Source organism: Ursus maritimus, unplaced genomic scaffold (assembly GCF_017311325.1).
Source record: "Ursus maritimus isolate PB19 unplaced genomic scaffold, ASM1731132v1 scaffold_1, whole genome shotgun sequence".
In the NCBI taxonomy this organism is placed as follows: Eukaryota; Metazoa; Chordata; class Mammalia; order Carnivora; family Ursidae; genus Ursus; species Ursus maritimus.
The window spans coordinates 85998041-86025177 of NW_024423343.1; the positions used below are offsets into that span (position 1 = coordinate 85998041).

Sequence of the window (27137 nt, forward strand, 5' to 3'; positions counted from 1 at the left end):
GTGGGAGAAAACAAGTGTATAAGCAAATAGACAAGTGAAATAAAGTTTGTCAGGTGATAGAAGGTACTAATGGAGAAAATTCAATCAGGGCATAAGAGTAAGGAGTGTAGTGTTGAGTCGAGAGGAAGGAGCCAGAAAAATTACAATTTTAAGTAGAGAGGTCATGGCAATTTTCACTAGAAAATGACAGCTGAGCAAAAATCTGAAGGAAGTGAGGAAGTGAGTCATTCAGGTATGCGGGGCGGGGGGGAGAACATGTAAGGAAGAAAGAACAAGAAGTAGAAATTGACTATTTGACCATATTTTTGAACATCTGTTACTTTTAGATGGACAGTCTATTTTTTTAATGCTATAGGCATTTAATTTATTTTCCTTCTCCATGAAAGTTTTACTCTGCTTAAAAAATACTTGATATTTCATGTGCTGCCGCTAAAGTAGTCTACTAAAATAGAATACATAGTTAACTGATGCTTATAGTATGAGCTAGAAGTAGCTATCTACAATAACTTTTCTAAAGATTTAGCTTTCATGTTTATGAAATTCTTAATGATGATGGAATTAGTTCTGCCCCATGTGTTTTGCTTTATTTCCAATTTATTACATACAATGTTACTATTAATAATTATGTATTTTAATAAGAAAGAAGAGAAATTTGTAGTAAATATGATTATTTCAAGCTGTTACGGTTAATGTTTATAGAAATTAAAAAACATAAAATCAATCATATGAAGAAAATAATTACAGTTATTTAGAACACTTAACTTTGAAGAACTCTTAGTTTGTTGCTTGATTTTCAATTGTTTTAAAATTAAAAGCTTTAATGATTTATATGTTTATGCAATTGTATTATGCCAGTTAAAAATATCTGGATTTAGAAAGAGTATTAACTTATTTAAAAAAAAAACAGATTTTTTTTGAGAGAATGATCTCTAGACACCAGATCATTATATTTATAAAAAATTACTCAGTAGAAAGCATTCATGAAAGATGGAATAAAATGCGTGAAAATGGTTCTTTTAATTAAGAGTCTTTAAAACAGTTCAGGAAAATAACCCCAGTTGCTATCGCAAGGATTGAAAAAATATTAATTCTCTTAGATATACAGATCATCAATGCACTTATATTAGATATTTACATGATTATTGTTGTGTTTATACTTGAATTATGTAAGCATGTTCTACTTAAAAATACAAGTAGTCAAAAGCTGAACAAACAGCATATCACTTAAAAAGATTCAGAAGATACTCTATTTACTTAAAAATTGTGTTTACATATGCTTTTCAGCAAAAAAATCCAGCGATTTAATTGTTACACTTATTGCATCTCTATTTGTAATTTGATATCTAGAAACCAGTTTATTTTAAATGCACTATAATTATGCTATATATTTAAAGTAATTCTCCTTTCAAATCATACTTTTCAAAAAGGGATAAGATACTTTTTAGTGTACACCAGGCAATGTCACTTAGTGCAAAGAACTTCAAATATATCCACCTAAATTTTCTAAGCCATCAGTCTTCTAATTGCCATAACACTATTCATTAAAGTAACAGTAATATATGAAATATATCCAGGCAGTTTGCCCAGCACTAAGTATAGTACATAGTTGTCTTCTCTAAGTACTCAAACTACCATTAATGAAAACTAATAGCCCATCAAAATTTACATTAAAAGTACTACGAGAAATCTCCAAAGGACTATATGTGATACTATTCCAGCAATTTTTGTCACCTTAAATTGCTGTGTTCCAATATGTTGCTCTTCTTAATGCTAATTACCTAACAGAATGGATAAATACTACAATTGCAAAGTACATCATAGTACTATTTTTGTAACCAGATTATAATTAGTGATCAGAGAATGGTCTCATTAACATAAATGGTATAATTAAATCATCTCAGCTTTACCATACTTAAAAGCATTAAATAGTGATTGTCTCCCCTTTATAAACTGTTAAAGGTTAACTTTTCTGGAATCATTTTTTTTTTCAGGAAAAATAAATGCACGTTGTTCATGTTTATGGCATTAAAAAAGAACAAATTTGATAATGCATATTTTCTTTGGGTAGAGACATAATTGTTTTATATTGCCCCATATCTCCTCTTTCATTTAAAAAGAAAAAAATGTGTAGAGTACAAAAAGACATGACATGTTTTAGATTTATAATAGATTTTTGAGTTAATATAATTACAACAGCAATGTAATGAATCTTGAAAATGAATCAAGAGAACCAAAAAGGTCATTCCACAAGTCTGCCAATATTCTGTATGTATTATCCCATGTTGGAAAGTAACAAATAACTTGGAATCATATTATGATCTGGTGAATATTATTCACTTAAACTGAAGTTAAACAATCAAACTTGAGCCCTTTTTGCTATTTGGTGATTCTGGTCGACTCAAATTAGACTTGGATAGATGGCATTTAATTACAAAGAATCTTCTGGGGCCATATATACCTAGATTTAGGTAAATGAAAAAAAAAATGTACCTGGGCATTAGTATATTTAAATTTCTTTTTTTCCCCCCTTTCCATTATTAGCATCAGCACGGTCTCATATAATGTGGAGAGAATATTAAGCATTACAAAGTGGAAAGAAATGTCCTCATCAATTTAATTTTAATTAATTCTGCTCCATGTTTAAACATAATCATTCAAGGAATATTCTGTGTTATATAGGGGGAAAAATGAAAGAACATAAATCAGGTGCACCTTTTAAAAATATGATGCTTTTAGGTTTTTAAATTGTATGTAAAATTGTTCTGTGTAGCTTATAATGTAGATGTTTCAAAGATGGACAGCACTCAAAAGGCCAGTGATAAGATTATTTTGCTCTGAAGTGACTCCAAATGAGATTATGTATGGGAGGAAAAAAGACTATAATCTTAGAATAGAGGTAAGAGCTTTGCTTAAAAGATGTGATGAGTTTTAGAAGGACAGGTGGGTGACCCAGAAACCTTTACAAGAGGACTCTTTAGTTTGTGCAATAACAAATACAAAAATAATACATGTGTCAAGGTAAGGATTACTACAATTTCAATTTAGAAGAAAAACATTTATCTGTTTTTTTTTTTTTTTTAAGGGTGATTTGACCTTGTCATCACCAAGATTGCCTTTAATGGTGGCAAACATATTGAAGACCTCTTAAGCTGGAATATTTCTTATATTTCTGTGAATGGACAAAATACATAAAAGCTTTATAGTTATAGAATGTAGGCATAACACATACTGTCAGTAAAATTTCAAAGTTATTTAACCATGTTCTATTATTTAAAAATTTATCTGAACAACCCCCTCGAAACATGTTTTTCTTTTTTTGAAATAGTGAATATACCTCCGAATCATTTCCATAGAAATTACATCTAAGCATTCGTGTATGTATAGTGTGTGTGTGTGTGTGTGTGTGTGTGTGTGTATTTTTCTTCCTTATGATATTGTGCCATCCAGATTTGTTGTAGGGAATTCTGGTTGTGAGAAACCTAGTCAAAGTTGGAGATTACTTGGTGTACAATGACAAAAATCACATCTCCAGATCATCTTTCTTCATAAAAATTTGTATCAATAAGTGACCATTTTTTTTTAATCCCAACTATAATGGAAAATGAATTATTTGCAAATTCAGAGTTACATTCCTTTTTCGGGAACTAAATTATATTGTGATAACTGTCAAACATAGAGTCCTTCTCTAGTAGATTTCTTGTTATAAAAATGAGGGCACAATGAAGTGATCATATAAGGAGACTCATTCTGGATTTCTTTATAAAGGGCACATGCATTCTTCTTTATTTTCTAATTTATATTTAAAATATGACACTCATGATTTAATGAACTATAAAATAAAGGATTGTAGAATGATGCTCACTTTATAAAACAATTTTATTTTTGTTTTCTGACTCAAGAGTATGCTCCAGCTGACATATGTCTCATTCAACTCAATTGAAAGTATTGAGATGCAATGACATAATAACTGATTTTTTAAATAGGCAACTTTTCCCCTGACTTGTGCTACATTATAGAGGTTTTACATGTTTTTATTTTCAAGGGAATAGATACATTAAATTATTTGGGAGAGGCGAGAACCTGTCAAATAGGATCACCAAAGATCATTTGTGACTATTTATTTTTTGACCTTTTCCCCAGTAATTTATTTATATTTACCCACACGTGTATTTCTAAATCAGTAAATTTTATCACATTAATTATTTGGCAGTATCAAGAGTTGGGTAGTAACTGCAACAACAATATTCATAGTTTAATAATAGGGACAGAACAGCAAATTATCTAATTTAGAACAGTCATTTGAAGCAATTTTTAAAATAGTGGAACTTTGTAATATGCTGTGTGGTCAAACCAGGATAAAATGCTAGTTAATTCTCATATATTAAAAGAAAAAAAATTTGCTCAAGAAGCACCCTGTAAAAATGAGTTATATTAATTGAAATTGAAGTTGAAGTTACATAATATGAATGCAAATACAGTAAATTATTTTTAAAATGGGCAAAAATAGTAACATTTTCAAAATATCAAGAATTTTTTTATAAAACTGTGGTTTAAAGCTTGTGTTAATATTTATGACATACATATTTTTGATTATACGTAAACTTCCTTTCACTTTTAATTTGTCTTAAACATTGTTTTCTAGATCAGTGTTTCTACAATGTCATTTTAATGTTTACATAATATTCTGCCATATACTTATATGATATTTTATTTAAATAATCACTTACATATAAATATTAACTTTTAAAGTTCTTTTTTTTTTGAAATTATAAATATTGTGATGGCTATCCTAATAAGTAGTTATTTACTGAGCTTAGGATACCGTTTTAGATGTAGCATTTCTGGGTCAAATTGTTTAGAAATTTTTAAGGCCTTACCATTCATCTTCTTTTGCTCTCATAAGCATTTTGTCAGTTGATGAAAGCAGTAGGACTATTTTTCCCTGCTCTGTCTCCTCACCTGAGTTATCTGGTAAGAAACCTAGTTTTGTTTTATTTTGTTTTGTTTAATTTCATTCAGAATGGCATGATTCTCAGACCCTTCTACATCATGATTGTTATCTTCTAAGTCTTCCCATCTTTCAGGCTTCTTCCAAAAACTAAAAACCAAGACCTGCACAGAATAATCAAGATATATTTAGAACAAAGTCTACTGAGATTAATTCTTCCTGGATACTATTTTATATGGTATTTGATTACCAGGAACAGAGAGTTTCATCCTGGTTATCTCTGTTTGGAAAACAGAGTAGAATTTCTGGGAAATTTTTGCCAAAGAGGTGCTATTTGGACTGTTTTTGCCAGAGTGCTGTTTGGAAGGTGAGAAGAGGAAATGCTTGGTAAACAAAGGTTGTCTGCTATACAGAAAGTTTCTCTGGAAACTTGGGAGTTTCTCTTGGAAATTGTGAAAATTTCCAAGGAAGAATTTTCTGGGCAGAGAAAATAGCAAATACAAAGGCCTTAAGGACAAAAAGTGCTTGGCATATTGTGGTTAACATGGCTAGAGTGGCAGGAGCTTTGTTCCAGAGAAGAGGAGGGCCACTGGGAGGGATCCAGAGGAAGGTACCCAATATGGTAAAGACTAAGGAGTTTGTTCTAATAGCCAGTTGAAGGGTTAAACAGGAGTTTTGTAATCTGGATGTGTTTTAAAAATATTATTTGCTAGTGTGTGAAGACTGGGCTAAGGAAGAGGCAAGAATAGAAGCTGGGAAACTTCAGGAGGCTGGTATAGGAGTTCAGGTGAGAGACTGTGATAGCTTGGACTAGTGTGGTACCAGTGGAAGTGGAAGGAATAGAGATCTTAGAAAGAATTTGGATGTAGGTAAATGGAATGAATTTTAGAGGTAAGGTTCAGTTCTGCTTTCAATTTAGGGTGAATTTTCTCTCAGTTGTGCTTCTCAGCCTGGTCCTTCAAAATGTCTCAGACTCTTTTTAATAACTTCCCCAGGAAGCTTTTAACAAACTAGTAGATATGGGGTAGTGTATCAGTCAGCTAAGGCTGCCATAACAAAACACTATAGACTGGGTATCTTAAACAGTAAAAATTTATTTTCTCACAAGTCTAGACTGGAATTCCAAGATAAAGGAGTCAACAGGTTCTGTTTCTCTTCTGTTGTCTTCAGGCCTCTTGGCTTGCATATGACTGCCTTCACACTGTGTCCTCTTGTCATCTTTACTCTGTGCTCACACTACTGGTGTCTCTTCTTCTTTTTTTTTTTTTTTTTAAGATTCCATTTATTTATTTGACAGAGAGACAGCCAGCGAGAGAGGGAACACAAGTAGGGGGAGTGGGAGAGGAAGAAGCAGGCTCCCAGCGGAGGAGCCAGATGTGGGGCTTGATCCCAGAATGCCGGAATCACGCCCTGAGCCGAAGGCAGACGCTTAACGACTGAGCCACCCAGGTGCCCTATGGTGTCTCTTCTTAAACTGAAGCCAGTTCTATTGGGTTAGGACCCCAGCCTTATGACCTCATGATCCTTAGTTACCTCTTTAAAGACCCTGTCTCCAAATGCAGTCACATAGGGGGTTAAGGATTTGGCATATGAATCTTGGGGACACACAATTCAGTCCAAAAGAGGAAAGCCATTACCTAACTTAACCCTTTTTAGACCTTTCTTAAGCAAGGGGGCCCTTAACAGGGGGGAAATTATTCTCTTAAGCCTTTCACTTAAACAATGTGTAAGTAAATATCAAACAAAGAATGAAGTTGTTTTCTTTGAACACTAATATCTCACTTGTTTACAACTATAAATGGAAGTTCTAATATTTTATTTTTCCTACCCAAATAAGTTATCTTGTGTACAACTTGGAATTGATGATCACCTTTGGAGTGATCACCATAGGAAAATAGCATAATTCTTTCCTACTGTCAAGAATTACACTACTAATTTCAACCAACCTCCATGCTAATGATTATGACTAGTATAGAGAAGAAAAAATAATTTTCCATTTACTCTTGAAGATTCTTGGCTGAGAGCTTCCTATAATAAAGGGGAGATTAACAGGAAAAAAATAATTTGTGTGTGTACAGAAGCCCCCAAAAGATAGGAGACTGGAAAGGCAGCCAGATAATTGAGGTTTATATATCATCCTTAGCTAAGGAAAGGGACAGGGGTCTGGGACTTCAAAGGGGAGAAGGCAATTAATGGGAAGGTGAGAAAAGGAAATGCTTGGTAAATAAAGGTTGCCCTGCTATACAGGAAGTTTCTCCGGTAAACAGGTGATCTCTGGTATTAGCTCTCTTCGTGGTACAGGCCTCCTTTCTAACATAAATATCCCTTACAAAAGGGTAACTTCTACTGTTTTCAGAGCTTCTCCTGTGTCTGCTTTTTCTCAGAATAATCACATCAAAATAATCCTTATGACAAAGGGGTGGCACATTATTGGGGTTGCAAATTATGTTACCCTTCATTAGCCACAAGAGAAGTAGTATAAAATCATAGAAACATGATGCATATGCATCTGTCATTTTGAAAAAGTAATTCCACACACATTCCTACTAATAATGAGTAGAATATTTTTCTTAATTGTTTATGTAATAGAATCAATATATTCATGTATATGTTTCAGATTTTCTGTTGACTCATTCGTTTATTCAGTAAGCTACCGATTATTGTCTTTACCATTCGAATTACTTAGCTAATACTTCATATATTATGTGAGGGTGGTAGAATTTTTCTCATTTTATACATGGGAAGACAAATATTAAGGGTCCAAGTAAGTTTCTCAGGATCACCCAGTGAGTTAGTGTCATAGCCAGGCATCAAAGGAGGTATGTATGACTCCAAATTTCATTCTCTCACCTACTACAGCCTTGAAAACCATTCATGGGAATGGCATTGGCATATGTACGGAGGATGAGAGTTAATAAGACGTAATTCCTGCCCTAAAGAATCTTACATTTTAAATAAGGAGACATACATGTAAATTTAAAAAGTGTTATGGGATTATGAAGGTTATAATATAATTATACACAAATCACAGAACACAAAGAATCTGGTGAACCACTTCCCCTTTTGAGGCAATCAAAGCTTCCAAACAGAAGTATCATTTTAACATAGTCTGAAAATGTGTCCATTATTCAGATAATGGGAGTAGAGGTGGATATAGTAGTGGAGGTAGGGAAGTAAACTGGGGGCAAATGCAAAAAAGCATAGAGATGTTTGGGAATCATCATTTTGGAAAATTATATATACTATCAACAATTTATTAACCTATTAACTGGGATAATGGAAAATGGAAGGAGGACACAGGTAGAACATAGTTCAGGCACAATTAAACACAACTGTGATACAGGATGAATATTTAATACAAATGTATGCAATTAAAATGTTCAAATAGCCTGTTCTGTTATTTGAGCCTCCTCCTGCTCTTTCTCCACTCCCTGTTTCTAATGAAAACTATCTTAGGTAACATCAATTTTCATGAATAAACTCTACTTTTTTTTTTTTTAAACACCCCAGCAAGCAGTTATTTGGAGCTGCTTTGTCTTTGTCAGCTAATTCCTCCCTCTCACTGTCATTCTCTCCATCATTGCAGGAATACTAGTTCACTGGCAACACAGTGAAGCCATCAACTTGGAAATTAAATTACCTGCCATTCTCAAGTTTTTCTCCCTATAACCTCAGACTGCCCCCTCAGCTCTCAATGAGGCAATGCTCTCAATATAACAATGAATCGAGAGTTTAGGGCCATAACTGTCAGTTCAAGGTCACAAAGGCTTCGACAGAATTCTGGGCTTTGTTCTGCAGTGCTCTTCATCCCACCTTCACTGTCCTTTTCCAAATTCTCTGTTTAAGAAAAACAACAAAAACCAAGTCTAAGCAGAGCAAAGAGACGTCTAGTTCCATCACAACCGTAAGGAACAGATTTTTGCAGGTTTCAGACAAACTACAGAGAGCTGCTCCTGCACAGAAGGGCAGCTAACAGGCTAACAGACTGCTGCTGGAAGCAAACATATTGCCCAGGTGGAGGGGCGTTTCTGATTTGCAGGAGAGAAAATGTAAAAATGTAATAGTTCCTATACAAATGGAAATGATAGACTCATACTGATGTGTATGTATTTCTCTTATTCACAGTAGTTTTAATTATTTCTCTTTACAGATAAGCTGCCTTTTGATTATTTCTATATATGTTTCTGCCACAACATGGTTAATCTATCCTGGGATAACTGAAAGTTGACTGCAATTCAATATTCCTGGAACATGGAGCACTGGGGGCAGTAATAGATCGGGTGATGGAAAATTCAGCAGGCAGCAAATCATGGATGGCCTTTGTGCCCTGCTTAGGGGGTTGGCAGGGGAAAGCCATTGGAGAGTTTTAAGCACCAGAGGAGTGATATGCTCAGATTTGCATTTTGGAAAGATCACTCTAGTGTTTCCTTAGCAATGAGAGAATGACAGGTGCTGAGGCCTTGAGCTCCGCAGTTTCATTGGGAATGGAGAGGAGATAAAACATTGCTGAGATAATAAGGGTGAAGAATTAACTGAGCTTACTCAGACTGGCTGGCACTTGGGTGAGACCGTGGAGGAGGTGAGGGACAAAGAGATGACTGTCTGGTTTTTACTTCTGATGACTGAATGGGGGTCCAGATGATTCTATTTTATTCTCTAATTTGAGAACCACTAATGTAGATTATCACTTAATCCCTTTATTTATTGATAATATCCAGACCCTCAGTTGTGTCTTATTTTCAGTGTCCTCGGTCATCCTCTCCAGAGGGTATTTCTCTAACTCTTTGACCAGGTGTAAAGAGCAGCACTGTCTAGGCTATGTCCGTCTGACTCTAACTCCTTCTCAAACAGACTAAACCAGTCATCTTTCTTTCAGTGGCATCTAACTCCCTGTCTTTAGAGGCCTGAACGTTCCCAGTTTCTCACCTATTCTGAAGTTCTGCAGTGCAGAGTAGTTTGTATCTGGCCTCCTCCCTTTGCAGGTCTAGATTTTCATTTTATCTATAAAGTCAGTCACCAATTATAATCTGTTTTTAATCCAGTACAATTTTTTAAAAATATTTTATTTATTTAGTCATGAGAAGCAGAAAGAGAGAGAGAGGCAGAGGCAGAGGGAGAAGCAGGCTCCCCGTGGAGCAGGGGCCCTGATGTAGGGCTTAATCCCAGGACCCTGGGATCACAACCTAAGCTGAAGGCAGACGCTAAAACCGACAGAGCCACCCAGGCGCTCCAACCCACTACAGTTTTTATAGCTATGGTCTTTTTTTCCTTTATAATGACCTCCTTGTCTTTATAAGCTTATGCCTTCTTCACTGCTTTCTTGTAAATTTTGGGGTTTCAGAAGAGAGTAGAGATAATAGAACTGCCAGATAAAATACAGGATACCCAGTTAAACTTGAATTTCATATAAATGAATATTTTTTGTATAGGTATTTTTTAGGACATACTTATATAAAAATCAATTGTCCTTTATCTGTAATTCAGATGTAACTAGGCATAATGTTATATTTTATATTTTAAATATAAAGGGCTAATTTTTGAAAAATATACTTTTTAAAATATGGATCTCAATAGTTCTGGTATAGTTCAACAAAGTACATATTCTGAGTATTTAAAAAATAAGCTATCAATTTTGATAATATATTTAAGAAGACAGGCTTTATTAAAACTTTAAAACTTTGTAATTATAATTTTACAATGTAATAACTGAAACATACATTTCAACCATTTTTAATTTGGGACCAAACTTTATATTTATCAAGTAATTTTGCATGGCAGGATATAGTGCTATTAAGTCTAGTGGGTATACCATTTTATGTGCAGAGCTGTGCAGTGGAAAGAGCATTGAAATTCAGTTAATAGCAACTGAGAGTTCCCACCATGCTTCTGCTGTGTGACCTTGGAGAAGGTCACCTTCTGACCTTCTGTTTGCTCATCTTTAACAACAGGAGGTGTATTAACACATCACATCTCATTTATGATGATTAAATGAGACAGTCATATTTGCTTATGTTCAGAGCCTAGCAAAGGCCCTAGAACTTAGCGCATTTCAGTAAATTTAATTCCCTTGTCTCTCCTCTCCTCTCCTCTCCTCTCCTCTCCTCTCCTCTCCTCTCCTCTCCTCTCCTGTCCTCTCCTCTCCTCTCCTCCCCGTCCTTTCCTCCTCTTTCTCATTGTCTTTTGAATGAAGATTTTAGAGACTGTATGGCAGAATCAATTTATATTTGTTATTTATGTCAATTCTTATATTTCATAAATTCCTTTAATAGGTCTATTAGTAAATGTATTCGTTCGCTAGGGCTACATAACAAAGCCTCACAGACTGGGTGGCTTAACAGAAATTTACTTTCTCACTCTTCTGGAGCTTGAAGTCTTGAGATCAAGGTGTCAGCATGCTTGGTATCTACTGAGGCCTCTCTCTATGACTTGCAGATGGGTGTCTTCTCCTCCCTGGGTCTTCCCTGTGTGTATGTATCTCTGTCCTATTTTTCTCTCTCTTTCTCCGTCTTTCTCTGTCTCTCTTTTTTTGGATACGGGTATAATTAACATACAGTGTTATTTTAGTCTCAGGTGTACAATATAGTGATTTAATAATTCTATATATTAGTTCTCTTCTAATTTTCTCTTCTTTTAAGGACATTAGTCATATTGGATTTGGACCCATCTTAATACTTCATTTTAACTTAATTACCTCTTAAAATCCCTATCTTTGAAAATAGTCACATTCTAAAGTCCTGGGACTTAAGACTTGAACATATGAATTTTGGGAGACACAATTTAACCCATAATTGTGAAGTAGAGATATTCTTAATTACTGACATGAAGTTAAGCAAGCAGTCTTTGCATTTTGGTAATTTCTGAAGATTCTAATATATTCAAGTCAACAACAATGTGAGAAAGAAAAAAGTGAGAGAAGCACATGTGATAAGCAATACGCAGTAAAAACCAAAGTCCTTTGTGTTCGAGAGATCCTTGAAAAAATATATTTAAAAAGAGGTATTTTTGAGAAGATAATATCAACAGGGAATGGGAGAGATGGCTTTATTTAAATGTTTTCTAAGTTATGATTTGTTATGGGAGATATTTTTAGGAATATTTATTTCCCTAATCATTTCACATGTTTATAGGAAACTTCTACATCATGCTCAGTTCAAAAGAATGCAAAGCACTTGTGAAGAATATAAAGAAGTACAAGACAGGATCCTTGTTCTCAAGAGCTTTCATCTCTGGATAAAGAGTCAAAATTAGTACAAGTGAAAAGAAAGGGAAAAGCAACAATTAAATATAAAACCATGTGATTCTGTCTGTAGACAGCTTAGCGTCAGTGAGAAGGAAGAGACAATGTGGGATATCCTAGTCTGAAATACTTTGTTGAGGGTGGGGTTCTACTTGTGCAATGAAGGGTGACCCTAGTGGAATTGTGTGCAGACGAAGGTGGGGAAACCAACATAAGTAAAAAATGGAACTATGCCTGTTTTCTTCATAGCACTAATAGAAGTTTTTAGTTATTTTCTTTCCTATTTTTTTTAAATTGCGATAAGAACACTTAACATGAGGTCCATCCTCTTCACAGATTTTTAAGTGTGCAATACAATATTGTTAGCTACTGGCACAATATCGTATAGCAGATCTCTAGAATTTACCGCTTTTGTATAACTGAAACTTTATACCTGTTGAAGGGCAACTCCCTATTTTCTTCTCTCCCCAAGCCCTGGCAACACCATTCTATTCTGTTCCTGAGTTTGACTAGCTTAGATACCTCATATAAGTGGAATCATGAGGTATTTGTCCTTCTCTGACTGGCTAATTTTACTTAGCGTGATATCCTCAAAGTTCATCCCTGTTGCTGTATACGGCAAAATCTCCTTTTTTTTTTTTTTTGAAGACTTAATTTTGTTAGAGTTTTAGGTTCACAGCAAAATTGAGAAGAAAATACCGAGATTTCCTATGTACCACCTGTATCCTTACATTGATACCCTCTCATTATCAACATTCTCTACCAGAATATTTCCTTCGTTATTAAGACTGAATAATGCTCCATTGTATGTATATATCACATTTTCTTTAACCATTCATCCTTCAATAAGCATTTAGGTTGTTTCTATATCTTTGCTATTTTGAATTATGCTGCAATTAACATTGGAGTGTTAATATCTCTTTGATAGCCTGACATCAGTTTCTTTGAATATATACTTAGGTGTGTGGGATTGCTAGGTCATGTGATAGTTCTATTTTTAATTTTTTGAGGAACCTCCATACTATTTTCTGTAGTGTCTCTGCCATTTTATTTACCCAGCAGCAGTGTGTGCAAGGGTTCCAATTTTTCTGTAACCTTGCTAGCATTGTTATCTTTTTTTTTTTTTTTTAATCCTAGCCATCTTCACAACTGTGAAGTGATATTTCATTCTGGTTTTGATTTGCATTTCCTTGATGATTGGTGATATTGGACATCTTTTCATATATGTGTAGGCCATTTGCATGTCTTCTTTAGAAAAATGTTTATTCAAGTCTTTTTCTTATTTTCAATCAGGTTATTTACTTATTTTTTGCTGTTGATTTGTAGGAATTAAAGTTGTTTCTTTCCTGTTTGTTTATGTATTTATTTTTCCATCACTAGAACATAAGATCTATAAAGGCAGACGTTGTCTTTCATTTCCCACTATCTACATAGTACTTTATAAATATAATAGATACCCGATATTAGTTGAAAAATGAATGAATAAATTAATATGGTGAGGTGATAAGAGTGGATTAAATGCATGTACTAGAGGGAAGTTAGAAAGACATCTTAGTAGATAGAATCAATTCAGATTATGTCATGATACCTGGTAAGAAATTTTAAATTTGAGGCTGTATATAATTAGGAAATTTGAAAAATCTTGAGTAAGAATTAGGATTGATGAACAGTATGTTTTTAGAGGACAGCAACAACCTAGAACAGTTTTTCTAGTATATCTATGGTCGTAGTTTCATGCTGGTCACTAGTGAGATGCTGTTATCTGAGCGTTTATAGTCTTTTCTGGGCACAAGTTTCTTTGGTCATTATCCTAAGGACATGGTTCTTTCTGTTCTGCCTCTTCTCCCATTTATTTGACAACTCTGTACTGCCCCATTAGAAGCCAACTGGTTATCCTCAGAGACTTTTTACATAGACAGAGCATGGTTTTGTGTTACTTCTAGAAGCTCCTCCTGCCTTGAAACTGTAATCTAGATTAAGTTACATGGCCACCTCTATTGACCAGGAGGCTGGCAAAAGAATGTGCTTGGCACTTTGAATGTTGGTCTGTGGAAATTATTCTTCTTTAACAGAGTCGACAGGGAGGACAGTGACTTTTGGGGTAAGGAACATGGAGTCTGACATAGGTGGACTACCTTCTAGTGGTTAGGGATAAAGATGTTTTTTCTTTTCTTTTCTTTTCTTTTCTTTTCTTTTCTTTTCTTTTCTTTCTTTTCTTTTCTTTTCTCTTCTTTTCTTTTTTCCTTTCTTCTTTTCTTTTCCTTTCTTTTTTCTAGTCAAGTCTAATTTTTGCAATTATGAATAAATCTGTAAAAATCTATGTGGAAGTTTGTGTGTGTGTGTGTGTGTGTGTAGACATAAGCATTTAACTCCTTAAATACCAAAGAGTAGATTGCAGGATCATATGGTAAAAGTATTTTCAATTTTGTAAGAAGCCATATTTTCTTCCAAAATAGCTGTACCATTTTACATTCTCATCAGCAGTGTATGAGAGTTCTTGTTGCTTCACATTCTCACTGGTATTTGGTGTTGTCAGTGTTCTGAATTTTAGCCATTTTAATAGGTGCTTGTGGTATCTCATTGTTATGTTACTTTGCATTTCTCTGATGACATACGATGTGGAGCATCTTTTCATATGCATATTTTCTATCTGCATATCTTCTTTAATGAAGTGTCAACCTTTGGCCCATTATTTTAAATTGGGTTATTCATTTTATTGTTGAATTTTAAGAGCTCTTTGTGTATTTTTTATAATGGTCCTTTATCGGATGTACCTTTTGTAAATATTTTCTCCATGTCTGTGCCTTGTTTTCTAAGTATTGATATTTTCTTTTGCAGAGCAGAAGAATTTTAATGAGTCCATTTTATCAATCATTTATTTCATGGGTTATGTCTTTGATGTTGTAACTAAAAAAGGTGTCGCCTTACCCAAAGTCATCTAGGTTTCTCCTGTTATCTTTTGAGAGTCTTACAGTTTTGGATTTTACATTTAGGTTCATATTCCATTTTGAGTTAATTTTTGTGAAGGGTGTAAGGTCTGTATCTAGATTCATTCTTTTGTATGCAGACACCCAGCTGTTCTGGCACCATTTGTTTAAGAAACTGTCTTTGCTCCATTGTATTGCCTTTGCTCCTTTGTCAAAAATCAGATGACTGTATTTATAGGGGTATATTTCTGGGCTCTCTGTTCTGTTCCATGGATCTGTTTGTCTATTCTTCTATCAATACCACACTGTCTTAATTACTGTAGCTTTATAGTAATTCTTGAAGTTGGGTATTGTCAGTCCTCCAACTCTCTTCTCCATTTCATTCATTTTTGAGAAATACCTGCCACATACCTAGGTCTGAATAAGCATAGATTATCTGTCAGGTGTTCTTTCAAGTAAAGAATGATATTCTATGAAAAAATTAGCTAATTAAAAAAGAAAGGAAGAAAAGAAAAGAAAAAGAAAAGAAAAGAAAAGAAAAGAAAAGAAAAGAGGAAAAGAAAAGAAAGAGAGGCAAACCAGGAAACGGACTCACAGACTCTTAACTATGGAGAACAAACTGAGAGTTACTGGAGGGGTGGTGGGTGGAAGGATGGGTTAAATGTGTGATGGTTATTAAGGAGGGCACATGTAGTGAGATGAGCACTGGGTGTTGTATGTAAGTGATGAATCACTCAATTCTACACCTGAAACTAATATTACACTGTATATTAACTGACTGGAATTTAAATAAAAACTTCAAGAAAAAAAAAGTAGCTAATTTTTCTTGCAGCTTAAGAAATCTCATAAATACATTTCTTCCAGACAATTATACTTTAGCTTACAGCAGAAATGCTTTATGCACACTTCCCATTTTACCACACAGAATATTAAAAAGACATATACTGAAGGATCAAGATTTAATAAAATTAATACTTTTTACTGTTCAGTTAAGGACATTCTTATGTAAAATTGACAGATTTTTTTTCTTTTTTCCTGTAAATGCATGGCAGAATCCAATGATTTCTACTCAGGTTGGTGATGCTGGCTATGTGACATTTTAGACTAATAGTCAACTTGTCTTTCCTTTTTTATCATGTTATCTGTTTGCTCTTTTCCTCTGTATTATGGAAGATTTTCTCAACCACATGTTTTTAATGTTCTAAGAATTTGTCTTTCATTGTTTCTTGTTACAGCATCTTTAATTTTTCTAGAACAAGACATGTACTTGAATGCCTTTGATAATTTTTAAAGATATTTTTGAATTATGTTTATGTGTCTTTATGTCTATCTTAGTGTTTACTTTTTACTCTACTGGCTTTTCTCATTGAACTGGAGATTCTCGTTTTCCCATAATGTATAACAAAGGAGAACTGGATGTCTATCATGGGTTTCCTCCTCCTTCATGAAAATAAAAATCTTTTTACTTGGTATCTTTCTGGAGAGGGGGTTTCTCATGGGGAACTCTGCATAGCATTGGATACCATGACTTGCATATTTTGCTTTAGATGGGAGCTAGGGATCAGATTTTGGGTCCCTCAAATGTCAGAATGAAGAGAACATTATTGCAGGGAACCAGACGTCACATTCCGAACTTTTTGCTGAGTATTTTTAAAAAGAGCTATGGTTGTGTATTTAATTGAGACTTCTCTCAGTTGCTAACCCTCTGTAAATTCAGAGCAAGGGTTTGAGGACATGGTGGTGGTAGGTGATATTACATATAAAAATATCTTCACTTAGTTATCCTATTTTTAACCTTTATTAGCACTCCCAATGTATTATTTACAAGCTGAAATCAAGGTCATCCAGAGTTCTGTGGAGAGGGATGGCTTCCATTCTTCTATTTTAAAAATCACATTTTATTTTATCTTATTTTTATTTTTAATTGGAGTATAAAATAAAATTGAGAGTGGGAAAAAAATCATGCTTCAGTTTTCAACTTAGCCTATTTGCCCATTTTCCTATTTCCATTTATATACCATCTTTTATACATTACTCATATGCCCCTAATTCTCTTGTTTATTAGATGAGTTTATAGATGGGTTTTTCTGCTTTGTGTTTCTATATTTCTATCACAGTGACTTATTGGAAGAATTGAAAGGGAACACACATGTGTCCAGTCTACTGTACTATGCTGTACACCTTTTAATAAAGTCCCTACAGTAAGAGTCTTTACTCATTTTCTTCACAGGGAATTTCTCTGGTCTTATGTCAATTCAGGAATGTAAATAAAAAATGAATGGGCTACTCAATAATCTAAGCTATCTATCTATCTATCTATCTATCTATATAATCAAGAGAGAGAAGACTAAACGCCATCCATCAATGGAAGGGGACACTAGAGGTTAAATTAAAACCATGGGCTCTAAATTCAGGGCTTGTTCTATAATCTGGGGCTACTATTTATTGTATGACCTGAGGAAAACTCCTTAACCTCACTTTGTCTCAGTGTTCTGTAAAATGGTTTAATAATAGTAGTACTTACCTAATAGAATTGTTGTGAAGATTAAATGAATTAATCTATCTGCAGTGTTTAGAATTGTGCATTATACAAAATCAAGTTCAGTAAGGGATGATGATTGTTGATATCTGTATTACTATCCTTCTTGCAATATCTGAAACTAGGCTTTGGTTCAGTCAAAATATCGTAGAATTTGAATAAGAATGCATGTAATGTGAAGGTAAAGACTATTTTGTTTTCTCCATACAATTAAATAACCTTTAACTTCTAGGTAGAAATTGATATGGTCCCAATTGTCATTAATTAGGGTTTTCTTGAAAAGTCTAAATTGTTCAAAACCTTTATATTTATGAACTTTGTTTTGAATTATTGCCTTTCTTTAAAATTTTTAATGCACTCAGCATGAAGTCTTAGAAAGAACACAAGTTTTGGAGATAAGAAGTCCAAGTATATAAATTTGATTAAGATAGTTAATCCCTATGAATTTCAGATTCTTCATCTATAAAATGAGAATGGTAATAGATACCTTCTAGTTTTGGTATGATCGTTGGACTAAAATAATAATAAGTCTATCATTTTCACCAGCATGCTAGCTTTCTTACGGTCAGCACTATTTTTTTGTTTTTTTTTTAATCTGTAGCACATTGCAGGGTCTCTACTAAGAGACATATTCAATACGTGCACTCAACAAAAAATATTCAATACATGTACTCAACACATACACTGAGCAGCTTACATTATTAAAATTTTGAAGAAAGGGGCATGAGCTGTGCAAAAAATAAATAAATAAATAAAAGAGGTTCCTATGAGGAACTCAGTAGTGGGGAGTACTAATTATTAAAAGCTTCCATATTGCAAACAAATAGTACAGTCTTTTTTTTATAATTGCTGTTTGGACATTTGGTTGGATTTTGCCATTCACTTACAGATATAATACAGTACTACTGTGATCATGTTTAAGTATGTAAATAATATAATCTGAATTCCATATTAATTTGAATATGCATTATTTATATTGTGTGTGTTTTCTTTTTCTTTTTTTTTAAGAAAAGGTAAGGCAAGAATCTCTAATTGGAGAGGAGGGAGGAAAATTTAAACTTTAAAATATCACTGTGGTTTGTATTTCTAAAAGAATAAAAGTGATTTCATCGTTTCCCTTAGAAACAGAGTTTGGGAATGTAACAAAAGAAATCAGGAAGTATTATACTTTAATAGCTGTTTATTATTATTTAATAAGATGATTATCTTTTTCATAGAAGAAATCTTTTCACTTTTATAGATAAGAAACTGTGGTGGGCAGACCAAAACTTAGCTCAGCTGGGAACCTGCAGCAAAAGAGATGGAAGAAACCCCACCGTCCTGAGAAATAAGACTTCTGGGGTTGTTCATATGAAAGTGTATGATAAAGAAGCACAGCAAGGCAAGTCACACTGTAATGAATTTGTGCTGCTTTGTGAATATATAATGTTCCTCTTTTCATATTATTTTCTCAATTCAACAATTGAAAGGTTTGTATTTTTGCTTCTAGTTAAAATAAAGGGGCGGGGGAGGCAAATGCTCCTTCATATTGCAGAAGAAATGCCTTTAACATACGGTATATAATGAACTTTCAAAACATTAGCAAGGGCTCCCAAGGAATCTTAATTTTTCAGGTCTTCAAGGAGCTCTTACCTAGTTCTTCATTTAAAAATGTAAGAATGAGAAAAAAAAATTCCAGCCAAATATATACAGTAAGCCCAGAAACTGAATGAACTAGGGACTTCAAATGGACTATGTCAACGTAAGAATTTCACATCCAAAAGCACTGCATTGTTTGGCTCTAAGCATTTTGCTTTTTTGTTTTTGCTTGTCCAAATGGTGTGCAGTGAAATGGAGTGAGAGAACTAACAGATGGTTTACATAGGTGGACTTGTCACGTTGCCCAAATGGCAATTACTTTAGAGATGCCAGCCAGGACAGCCCCACACCTGCTAGTCCTTTCTTAGTTTTTGCTTCATGACCCATGACATTAGCAGAACTCTTTTCCTAGAAAAAAAAATTTTTTTCTGTATTATACTTTTTTACTTTAGTCTTTCGTATGAAAATCCTTCGCTTTGCATACTTTTCTTCTTAGGAAAAACATTTCAAGAAAATGTAAAGGGGTTTTTGTCTGAAAGATTTGGGCATATAGACCAAAACAGAGAACAGTAGAGATAGAAATAGTGAACCAAGGGGATCACTAATTCTGAAGAGAGGTGACAACCACCAATCAGGCAGAGTTTATAGGAGATATGAATTGGAAACCATACCTACACATTCAGAGACAAAATGAGGACCAGATTCATGGTTGCCTTCCCTGCACAGAGCATAGGCCAAATTTTAGTATGAAATCATTCCTGAAATTTCATGAAAAAAGAAATTAAAGAAAATAATTGCTTTAAAACAAACAAATCTATATTTGCTTACCTTGAATTTTTTTTTTAATTTTTAAATATTTATTTATTTATTTATTTATTTATTTATTTATTTATTTATTTTTAGAGAGGGAAGAGGGAGAAGGAGAGGGGAAAATCTCATGGCAGGCTCCACCCCTAGTGGGGTGGCCAACAGGGAACTTGATCTCACAACCCTGAGATCATGATCTGAGCCGAAATCAAGAGTCTGGGCGATTAACAGACTGAGCCAACTAGGCGCCCCTCTGACATTTTTAAAAAAATCACTGTATATAATAATGAACAGGAGCGTTTTCACTAACAATTCTGTAATGGAACATTTCTGTATCAAAATAAATAATTTTGCTGTCATTCAGGCCATGGGGAATAGATTATATAATTGAGAATAAAACACTGGTATTCAGTAAATAAATAAATTTTTGTCGATTTCAATACAATATATTTGCAAAGTATAAAAACTTACAGTACTATGATAAACTTTAGTTCATAGTCTTATACTTAATGAGATTATACCTGAAAACACATTAGAAAATACAACAGATGGAGAGATACATTGTTTCCAAATAGGACATTGAAAAACGTATTCATTTTTTTTCCAAAATATGAACAAGCACATGGTTTGTTTGACATTGTAAATTAATATAATTTATAGAGTTTTCCTAGATACAGTACCAATAAAGTTTATTGGAGGAAAAATTTATTATATTAAGTTTGGCTCACTTTTTTGCTCATGTTAACAAAATTTTCCTCATCTTGTAAAGGTTTGGTCCTACAGGTAGAGTTAGGTTTTTTACATATTGTGAAAGTATTACTAACTTGACAAGGACCTATAATACTTAGGAATTAATGGTATAATATGACTAAGCTTAAAATTCAGTGAAAATGCTATTTTTACTGAAAGAATGTGCTGATAAAAGCATCTGTATTAAAGAGAATCACATTAACAGAATCATGGCAGGTACCTTAAAAGCTTCATTAGTATGAAATATGAGCAATTTAGGATTATTTAAGGTGTTAACATTACTGCCTCTTTGGGTTTCAAAGTACAGTTAGCTACTTCATTTATCATTTTTGACATAGATCACTGGAGAGCTGAGACTCCTAGTTAGTCAAGTGGACTTTCCAGCTCCACTAGGGAATTGGGCATGAGGTTTGAACATTAGTATCATTGCAAAATATTAAGCCAAGCTAGTATTTCTAACTTGCTACATAATCACTACCTAAATTACTGTCCTTAAAATCACTCTAATATTTTTTCCTACATCAGTTCTCTATTTAATAGGCAACGATACTTACTGTAAATACTCATTTCATTTTTTTTTCCTTTTTCTCTTCCTAACTAGTAGAGACTAAACAAATGATACATGAAATGTATGTTGTACAAGGTAATTGTTAACATAGGCTGATTTTATTATTTGTCAAAAATGAGTATGGTACAATATACTGCTATTACTGCAATTACATTTAAAAATGCACAGTTCCAAAAGTTCCATTTTTCTGATTTTTTAACATATGTTTGATATCATCCAGGTTATAGAACCCTATTTTTCTTTTTGTAATTTCATTCTCTTCCTGAATCTTTTTTTTTTTAACTTCAATTTCCTTGTTTCCCCTTCTCTCCATTTGGTGTTTCTTCAAGCTTTCTAGTTAAAGTATTTCTTGTCAATCTCTTCTCAACTTTTCAGTCTTTATAGTAGTTGAAATAAATCTATATCAAAATGCAAATTTCCATAGCTTGGCATTGCATTAATATATGTATATGTGTTTTCTATAAAATAAAATATATATAAGGCCAGTACAGATTATTATAAATCTCCAAATAGAACTGTCTCATTAAAATAATCAGAGATCTGAAATTTCATCTTAGTATATAAGTCAGTTTGGGGAATAAATCAACTAATCTTCATTAGTTTATATAGGAGATAAAAGTAATCATTTCAACAGTTCAGGGCAACTCTAATCCTAGCATGTGGCCCTATATAGGATGGAGCTCAGTGTTTACTGAAATGGCAACTATAGGAAATGAGCAGAGAGTGTGGTAGATCTCCTGATGAGAAATCTCCCAAGTTGAGAGTATTTCACACTTCAAAAATGACAGAACTCACGACAGCTTCAATTGAACAATTAAATCCCATCAGACTATCTTGAATTCACAAGATGAGAAGTAATGAGCTGCATTGGTATTTTGAATTTTCCATAGAGCGCTAGTGATATATATAGCTTTCATCACGCTTTGTAATTCTCACTGGATTTACTGCACTTCATATTAGAGCTTGAACATCCAGTAAATGGCACTGCATGTCCTAGAATAATAAAAATGTTGTAAAAATGGGATATTTAATGAACTTGCTGGGTAAGATTGTAAATTACTTAACGTCAAACTACCAGCTTTAATTAGCACATTGGGCCTAGTAAATTCAATGGAACATCTTTATAGAATGCCTACCTGTGATTACCTGACTAATATTTGTCATTGCTACTATGCAGGAATAAGGAGAATTAATATGCCAATTAATTAGATGACTCTTACAGGTGTGTTTTAAATATATTTTGGGAGAATTATGTTCCTAGGAACAGCAAAATTTATTTCCTTTAAAAAATTATTTAAAAAAATATATATACACCTCCTTTCTTTTAATGGCATAATCTTCAAGTTGAGTTAGTAATATAATTTTACAGCTATTTATTTGACACATTTGGATAAAGTATTCTTGAAAAGGAAGTAACTGTAGATTTGAAGTGAAATATCATAATAAAAAGATTTCCTAGTTTCTGTGATCTTAAAATATTACAGAAGTCTGACAGTATTCATGACAAACCAATTTCACTTGCTCTTCTGTAGCTATGAATCTTCTCATGCATTGTCAATTGCTTTTTAAAAATTTTTAATTATTTATTTTAAAATTTATTTTTTGAGATCTAATCGACATATTATTAACATTGCATGTTTGAGGTATATAATGGGTTGATTCGATACATTTATATATTATAATATGATTACCACCTTAACATTAGCTAACACCTCTACCACATCACATAATTATCATTTCTTTTTTGTGGTGGGAACAGTTAAGATTAGTCTCTTAGTAACTTTGAATTATAATCAAAGTTTAATTGATACTATAAATTAATTATAGTATTGCTGTGTATAGTCACTATGCCACACGTTAGATCTCCATTTACTTTTTTTGGGAGGGCAGACTTCAACTGCAATATGCCACTTCAAATTATTCAAGATAATAAAACACCATTCTAATCACTATGAAGCAGCTGCATTTTATAAATCAACAAAAGCATAAATATTTGTTCAAATTATTGATATCAAATGATACTTTTTATTTTTCTTCAATATTTCTTTTGCTTGTTTTTCTTCTATGCAGGCAGCAATTCTTGCCAACTAAATAATGGTGGATGCTCTCAGCTTTGTTTGCCAACATCTGAAACTACAAGGACTTGCATGTGTACAGTGGGATATTATCTCCAAAAGAATCGCATGTCATGTCAAGGTATAAGGTCTTGAAAAATTTAATTCTGATGTGTTTACTTTATCGATGCAAATTTTAGGCAACAAAAATCAGTTAAAAATAGAAAAAAACAATATCAGCTTCTCATTAGGACAATGGTTCGAGTGCTTAGTCTCATAGACATAAGATTGTTATTATCTAAAAAAATTTAAGTATTACTGTTCTTTAAAAGTCATAATTAGTTATTTTCCAGAACTGCAGTTTATTATCAAACTTTTAACCAGGACCAGTAGAAACTATCTTCAACTTGAATAGGGAAGGGTTGAAGTAAAAAGCAGTGATTGAATGGTTACAATTACCGTTCAATCTGAATTCAGTTTTTCTTCTAACTATTTAAGAGAAAATACAAGAGAGGGTGTGGGGGCTCAGATTTGCTTAGCTGAGAAGATCACCGCCAAAGAAGTGGAACCTAAAACATCCATCTTCCTATTTCTTGTTTCATAGATTCTGGTTCGTAGTCCCAAAGATATTTGGTTCTAGAATGATCTTTTTATCCAACTATCATAGCTTAATTTTATTAAAAAAAGGTTTCAATCTGGGGTGAAACTCTTGGTTTTGGCTCAGGTCCTGATCTCAGGGTCATGGGATCTAGCTGGCATTGGGCTCCATGGCCTCTGCCCCTCCTCCCTGACATGTGCATGCCCATTCTCTCTCTCAAGTAAATAAATCTTAAAAAAGAAAAGAAAAGAAAAAAGAAACGAAAATGTATCTAAAAACATGTTCTGGTGTATTAGAAAAATTCATAAACATTAGGATGCAGACTTCTGGTAGTCAGCTTTTATGTATGTGCATATTTTAGGACATATTTTTGATGCTAGAACAGCAAGGTATTAGCAAATATTAAGTATGTGGTATGTTTTTAGTGTTCAAAATGATTTAAGAAGACTACCTTTATTAGAAAAATAACAGTGATATAGCTATCTAAAATCATATATAAAATCAAAGTTTATTATCATATATAAGCAATAAGATAATTGGGCATTAGAAAAGAGGGGGTGAATTTTGGTTGTGAGGACAGGTAGGTTTTCCAGAATTATCTGCCTCTGTGTTTATGAAAGTCTGGTTCCCAGACCAGTAGTGCCATCATTACCTGGAAACTTTTCAAAAATTCAAATTATCAGGCCCCTGGGATGGGGGTCCCAGTAATTTGTGTTTTAACAAGTCCTCTAGGACACTCTGATGTATACTCAAGTTCGAGAGCCACTTATCTATATGCCTTTCAACTAGTCAGAAGGGGAGTGTGCAATTAAAAATAAAAAAAGGCTAAGAAATATGTTTTATGAAAAAAATTAAGAATGTTCAAAATAATGCTAGTAGAATGATTTTAATTTTAAATATTCACTTGGGCTTCCCCTCCCCCCCCCCAATTTAGGTATAGAGTCATTTCTTATGTACTCTGTTCATGAAGGAATCCGGGGAATACCTCTGGAACCAAGTGACAAAATGGATGCATTGATGCCTATATCAGGGACTTTATTTGCTGTTGGGATAGATTTCCATGCAGGTAAATAGCTTTTTATTCATAATTTATGTATGATGTTTTTACTTGATTTATTATACATGATGGAAATATAACCTTTCCCTCTGTGCTCTGATAGTCATGATGAGGAATAAGAAAGCAAATTAGTAATGAAATTTTAAGCCTAATACAAATTGTTCTAAATATGTTTTCCTGAAAAAAAAAAATCAAGTAAAAATTTCCTAAAGTGTAGCATTTGAAATGCAATTGCCTTAAAATGCCATGATTGGCATTTGGTTGCTTCATTTTATTTGTATTTTTTTAAATGACACTTTTACTTTTATTCAATTATAGATATAAATATATACAAAACATTTTGATTGATTATATACTTAAAACATAATCTAAATTAAAATATTTCCAGAATGATTATCTGTTCTAATATAGGTAGTAGCACATGAAATCCAAATAACAAGAAAACAATTATAAATGCTGTGCCATTTAAATTACTTTTGAATATGGTATGTATCGTTTTGGAGTCAGATTTTACCTTATCTTGTTTTAGCAAACAGTGAAAGAAAGCAGATCGGACACTAACATTTTCCTGTGGCTAATATAAATGTATGATTGGAAATTGATGGATGGTAGACACTGTCCAATTTATTGAAGTAAACATGTTTGTGTGTGTGTGTGCTAATTGCTAAATTCAGACATAGTATAAGCATTAGATATGCTTCTGGAATTTCTACTCAGATCTACTATTCTACACTTGTGGCTCTGAACTTATAAAAGCAAGTTTCTCTACCTCTCCTCGAGCTAAATCATATGCTTCCCATATTAATGTTTAGTGCTGAAGATGCTCATGTCTGTTTACAGTAGTTTTTTAGTACTTGTGAAGACTTAATTTTATCTAATGTTAAAAAGCAAGTAGTTCTCTGATTTATAATCTTAAAAAAAAAATCTTCACGCATCAGCATGTGGAATTCTGGTTGTAAGCTTATTTTTTTCCCTCAGCTCTAACACATTTTGTTTAATCATGTGTTAATGAAATTCCTGGCTACAATTTAATGAATTACTGGGGATCTTCACAAACATTTCCAAGATGACTTTTCTTAAGTAAATTATTTTGTACCAAATGCTTGAAGTCATATACAGGCCAAATTACCTACATTTTTAAAAGGACTTTTCCTAAAAGGAAATTCAGACAAATATAGTATATTTTGTTGAGCAATATGTAAATTTTGCCAAAATCACAATGTGATTTTTGATCAAGCGAGGCTGTTTGATCAAACCTCATTATACACGGAAGGCTCACTACCCTACCATGTGTAACCTACCCTGCCTCTTGACATGCATCTTATTCTTTAGAATTTCATAGGATTTAGTAAGTGCAAACTAAGAAAACTTGAACTTCTTGAAAAGATGTTATGTATATGTGCATATATTTTAATAAGTACACATAATCCCTTTTTTAGCTGTTATCACATATCTGATTCTTTAAAAGACTTCATAATGAATTTTGAAAGTATTTTGAAAATTTCTGTGAGGTACGATACTAAAACATTTGGTGGTATAAATGTCCTGGTTAGATCATTAGTAAATCTCTTTTTTCTTATGGGTATACTGATTATTTGCCCAAATTGAGTTCACTCTCTGAGGCTTTATACTGGCCCTAAAATGGTTAGGTTTCATATAATGTGCCACGGCAGGGGATATTTTTATTTGCAGAGAATAGTGCTCTCCCTATTTCTAGATTTCCAATAATTATTAATATCACAATAAACTTGTTTTGCATCAAAGTAGTTTTCCCCAGAGAAATTACCGGTTGTTAGTCAAAACTTGTGTTCTTCATATCATGCTACCATATTTTTAAATTCAATCCTTAGGAAGAAATTGTTTTTAGAACATCTATTTCATCTTCTAAATGTAAAAGGGTGTAGGCATATGGAATAGTCATATAAAATTAGAATGTTCAAGAATGTATTTAGATCCCTATTGTTAATCGGAAAACAACAATGCAAAACTTGCTTTGAAATCAGAGGGTTAGAGACCTGGGGCCAGTAAAGCATAGAGTAGGAAGAGGTGAGACTTTTACAACAACTCGTATTCT

The 27137-nt window shown here is 33.2% G+C and overlaps 1 protein-coding gene across 1 annotated transcript in view; it reads left to right on the forward strand.

Annotated features, from left to right (window-relative positions):
* The window catches only part of LRP1B (LDL receptor related protein 1B), a 1456161-nt gene that overhangs the window by 947062 nt on the left and 481962 nt on the right, over positions 1-27137 (forward strand). The window contains exons 32-34 of the mRNA XM_008695867.2: positions 18892-19036; positions 23429-23550; positions 24941-25072. Of these exons, the coding sequence (XP_008694089.2) occupies positions 18892-19036; positions 23429-23550; positions 24941-25072 (399 nt within the window). The remainder of the gene's footprint in view (positions 1-18891; positions 19037-23428; positions 23551-24940; positions 25073-27137) is intronic.